At 45.4% G+C, this 5,046-nt stretch overlaps 1 protein-coding gene across 2 annotated transcripts in view; it reads left to right on the top strand.

Moving 5' to 3' along the window:
- BANK1 (B-cell scaffold protein with ankyrin repeats 1) overlaps nucleotides 1–5,046 on the top strand; it is a 457,231-nt gene that overhangs the window by 389,540 nt on the left and 62,645 nt on the right. For both annotated transcript variants that reach the window (XM_019526509.1, XM_019526510.1), the window contains exon 9: nucleotides 3,193–3,292. In XM_019526509.1, coding sequence (XP_019382054.1) covers nucleotides 3,193–3,292 — 100 coding nt within the window. The remainder of the gene's footprint in view (nucleotides 1–3,192; nucleotides 3,293–5,046) is intronic.

Raw genomic sequence — 5,046 nt, 5'->3', positions numbered from 1 at the left:
CACAGCAGGTAGCTGCTGGGCTCCAGCCCGCCAGCGCCTCCAAGTCGGCCCAGGCAGCTGCAGGCATGATGAACTTAGTGCCAGGCAAGGCAGGCAGCTAGCAGGGCTATACCAGCCAGAGTCTGGCTATGCCCCCACCCCTGCCACTGGAGTGGGTAGGGGGGATCCTAACAGGGGCTACTCTGCCCTGGGCAGGCATATCCCAGCTGCAGTCCTCTGGGGGGAGAGGGAAAGGAGGCAATAAACCCCCTCCCTGCCCCTTTGCCTTACGGGTCATGCTGTCCAGCATCTGGCCATGCCCCCACCCTGGCTGGGAGCAGAGGGGCAGGGCTAGCTCTGCTCTCTGGAGCAGGCAGCATGCTGGGATGCTGGGGGACTCCGATTTAACTTAAACTAGAAAGTGTCTGGGACAGAAGTTCCATAAACTGGTTTGACCCAAATCAGTTTAGTCTGATGCTACATTCAGCCAGGTTTATCTTAAACCAGTTTCAGCCATTTTGAACTGGTTTATGTACACTGAACTTCTGTTCTGCTACAGGTTTAAACCAATTTCTGATCACTTAAATTGGTTTATGTGTAACCTCTGTCCCTAGACTTCTACACTAACTTGCTCTAAGTGATTACTGGCCAAACCTCCTCTGCAGTCAGACTTGCTGATGGCTAAAAATTTAATGCTTCAGCATTTGGTACTGGTATGATCACTACTGGAATAGTATCCAATCTTGGATCTACACTCCAAGAGAATTTTGAAAGTGGAGAAAGTTCAGAGAAGAGCTGCCAAAATTATTATGTGTTTGGCAAGCAGGGTTTATAATGAGAAACCCTGGCAGCTCAATCTGTTTAACCACGTAAAGGTTAGCTTGTTTGCTACACAGGTATCTTTAGATTATAATTAGATTTGAAAAGGATGCTTTTCAGTCTATTAGAAAAAGATATAACAAATTTCAGTAGTTAGAAGTTGAAACCACATACATTCAGACTAGAACTAAAGTACAATTTGTCATTAAGAGTATTTGACTATTGAAATAATACACCAAGCACTGTAATAAATTGTCCACCACTGACAATTTTTAACAAGTTGACTTTCTTTTTTAAAAATGTTGTAGTTCGAACAGGAATTAATTCAAGGAAGTATGTGGCCTATATTAGACAGAAGATCAGACTATATGATCTTCTGACCTTCTAATCTGTGAATATGCTCACTATGAATCCTTACAAGCTAAAGGATAAATGGGGCATGCCATTAAATTCCTTCTTTTGTGTTGGTAGGGACATTGTTTTGTAGGCAGAAATCAACCCCAGGAGTAAACACTCCCTTTCAGGATTGAAGACTGATCCATTTTTATTGAGGATTCAATTTTTCATTTTAAGCATAACCTCATAATGCAGTTTCCAGGGAACAGAATCTACTGTGAAGCTTCTAAAGAGATATTGCAACTCTTAACAGATCTGCTTTATGCACTACCTACTAAATAGCAGTGGGCACATCTACACTTGTCCTTTAATGCTCAGTAGCCTATTTTACTGCCCATTAGAGCATCACAGCAAAAACCACAATAATACTCCTTAGGGCAGCCTAGTGAGTAATTAGTTAGTACCTCACATTAGAGGTACTCAATTTAATGCACAATAGCAAAAGCGCATTAATGAACATGCAGGCATACCTAGTATGTATGTACTAGGCATATCTGTCTGCATGCGGTATAGACACATTTGCATATGTAGCTTCTTGACAGTCAGCCCTTAAAATAGGGATACATTTTTCCTGTTACACCTACCAAAATTGACTATAATCCTACCCCCCTTAAGTAACAATGGATTAGCAGTTGCTTCTGGGTTGGTCCACTAACAGAAACACAGCAATGAAAAAGTGTTGCTGAAGATACTATGGGCATGTCCTGATGAGCGCACACATGCAGTTTGCAGCACCTCAAACCTGTTTGAAGCACTGCAAACTGCACGCAGTGCACATGTACCCATTCACCATGCTGCTAATTAGCTCCCAGTGTAAGAAAGAAAGCAGCTCAGCACATGCAGCAGCAGCGTGCACCACCAGAAATGAAGCCTGGACAGCCGAAACCATCCTCTAGCTGCCAGCCAGGCTTCAAGCCACCAGCTCAACACTGCTGCTGCCCAGAGAGGCCCCTAGGACCCCAGGTAAGGCTGCTGGGGCCAGCCCAGGTGCTGGCCTCAGCCTCCCCTACCCCACTCATGTCAATTTGCTGTGCACTGGAGCAACTTTGCCCTGGGACAAACATATTTGAGCTGCTGCTGTTTGCCCCACAGGAAACGCGCACCTCGGTACATGCACACTCGTCTGGACACACCCTGTAGGTTTGAATCTCTTTCTACTGAAGTTAATTTGAAAAGTGCAGATTTGTGAGTTTAAATGCTTATTTTCAGACAGACAAAACAAAATCACTTAAATATTACACGGGAGCTAACAGTATAATCAGACTTAATTGGCAACTATTTGTAATGAGATCTCCATCAATTGCTGTATCTTGACCACTTTTCGACAATCCCAGAATGTCTTACAGTTCCTCGGCTCATCTCTTTCTCTCCTTACCCCACTTAAGATAAGTCACAATTAGACTCTATCACAGTGAAATGCAGTGCAGTGATACCTGAGCTAGATTGCCCAAACAAAGTTGGGTACAAGATGCAATATAGCTACGATTGGCTCACATGTTTACTGGTATAGAGGGGACCTATAACTATTTCTTTGCCTTGGAATAGGGATGTAGAGATGCAGGTCCAGTTAACAAATGAACTGAAGAGTTTAAGGTACAGAGCTCTTCATAAGAGTTCCTTCACTCTGAGAAGAGCCTAAGACAGAAAAGGTCCAGTAATATTTGCCAGTCTTCCTCATCCATACCTCTGCATGAGCTAAGTTAGGTTAAGTTACACTGTGCTTTACAGACACACCTTTGATGTTCTGTTTTTCAGTATGCATGGGCATGCACTAAACAGAGCTCACTCTGTCCCTGTTTTCTCCTTAGAAGGATTTTAAGGAATTTAGCCATAGCATAAGTATTGATAGAGAACAGACCTCTGCAGAATATCAAATGAGAACATTTTTACATAGAACTAGCTTTTTTCCCAGTGTAATGGCTTTCTTGATAATGCTGCACTAATATACTTACGGATTATACCACTAAAAAGTGTTCTATACTTGATTTTTTTCCCCAGATTAATGCAACAGATGGTGAAAATAGTGATCAAGAAGAAGAGGCAGAGGAAGATGACACTTATGTGGTCATGCTCCCTTCAGATTCTCCATTTACCTCTTGTAAGTAATACTGTATGGAAGGCTTCCAGTTACATTGTACCACAGACAAGTATATGTGCCTGTGGTACCTGGTACATGGTGATACCTAGAAACTCTGAGACTGTCAACAAATAACAAGGAAGAGTTATGATGCTCTCAATCTCAGAATTGAGCCTTTAACTTACAGGGAGTTTTTTAGTACACAGTTGTATAACCAGGGGATGCAGTTGTGTGCCTATGATGATGCAATGCAGTGATGCTCAACCTCTGGCCTACAGGCCAAATTCAGCTCGCTGACCTGTGTCATCTCAGGCCTGGCCTGTGGGGCTTCCTACAGGTCCAGAAATTTGGCAGTGGGGAGCAGTGGCAATTAACACTGTCACAGATTTCATAGACACTAGGTCTGGGGCAGGAAGTCAGCTGGGGTCAGATCACCCCAGCAAGATTACCATCCAAGTGTTTCTTAAAGGTGTCCAAAGTAGGTGCTTGCACTACTTCTAGGGAGAGTCTATTCCAGACTCTGGAGACTCAGACAGTAAAGAAGCTTTTCCTTATGTCCAGTCTAAAATGGTCTTCCAGCAGTTTATTATCATTTGACCTTGTCTTCCCTTGGGATACCCTAGTGAACAGATGTTCTCCTAGTTCCTGATGCACACCCCTTATATACTTATAGGCTATGAAATCTATGAGGGCATGCGGCATGTCCTCACCTTTGAAACTAACCAGCTCAGCTGGCTAGTGGGAATGATTACTGATTTACCAACAGCTCCCTTCTTCTCCACTTCTTTGAGGCTCTCTTCTGCAGCAAGTTTTATACCATATTTACCCAAAGATGACTTGAAATTTAAGACAACCACCCAATAATTAGATTCTAGACATAGACGTTTAGAGATGTGTTATAACTTTCCATGTATAGAATTTAGTTACTGGGGAGATCATCTTGAATTTTCCCCCCACTGCTGAAGCAGGGGAAGCAGCTGTAGGGGGAGAGGAGGTGTGGCCCTGCTTAAAGCCCTCTCATCACAGCTCCCCTGGGTGTCTGTCTGTTAGTCTCCAGCAGTCCTTCTTTCCCAGGTGTGGGGGCCAGGTGTCAAGGGAGTTAAGTGGCCTGAGCACTTGGCCCCTGCTACCTGCCCTGCTGGTACCTGCGCATCCTGGCTCCTGGGCTCCCAACCGCATTGCCTGCTCCCCACCCCCAGTATCTGCCCCAGTACTTGCCCCCCTAGTACCTGCCCCCATGCCTGCACCCCTGTGGCACCTGCCCCTAGCCACATATCTCCTATAGCAGGACCATGCCCCAGGGACAGCCATGGCATCCCCTCATGGCCACATGGCTCCTGCCCCCCACTCTGGCTCCCTGGGGTACCCTCCCTTTTCCTCACTTGCCATTCCTGATGGAACTATTATAATGTTAAGGGAGGCTGTCCCAGGATCCCAGTGAGGCCTTGTTCACATTGGCTAACTGGTACCTTTTGTAGCCATCTTCAGAAGGAGGCTAGATAATCACCTAGCCAGGGTTTTTTGACCCTAGGATTCTTTCCTGCCCATGGCAGGGGGTCAGACTTGATGATCTACTTAGGCCCCTTCCAAACCTATGAAACTATGAGTAAATGTGCTCTGTGACCAGGCCCAGAACAGGGCTGGAGCTGGAGCCATGGAAGATAAGTGGTGGCAGAGAGGAAGGGAACAGAGGCAAGTGCACAGGCAGAAGGAGGGGGAAAGCGCAAATAGGGAGAGGGAAGATATGGAAAGGAAGGGTCGACACGGTGGCTGGG

The sequence above is a fragment of the Gavialis gangeticus genome, unplaced genomic scaffold (assembly GCF_001723915.1).
Source record: "Gavialis gangeticus isolate Ggan-Ray unplaced genomic scaffold, GavGan_comp1, whole genome shotgun sequence".
Classification (NCBI taxonomy): domain Eukaryota; kingdom Metazoa; phylum Chordata; order Crocodylia; family Gavialidae; genus Gavialis; species Gavialis gangeticus.
This window is presented reverse-complemented; position numbering and strand designations above follow the sequence as displayed.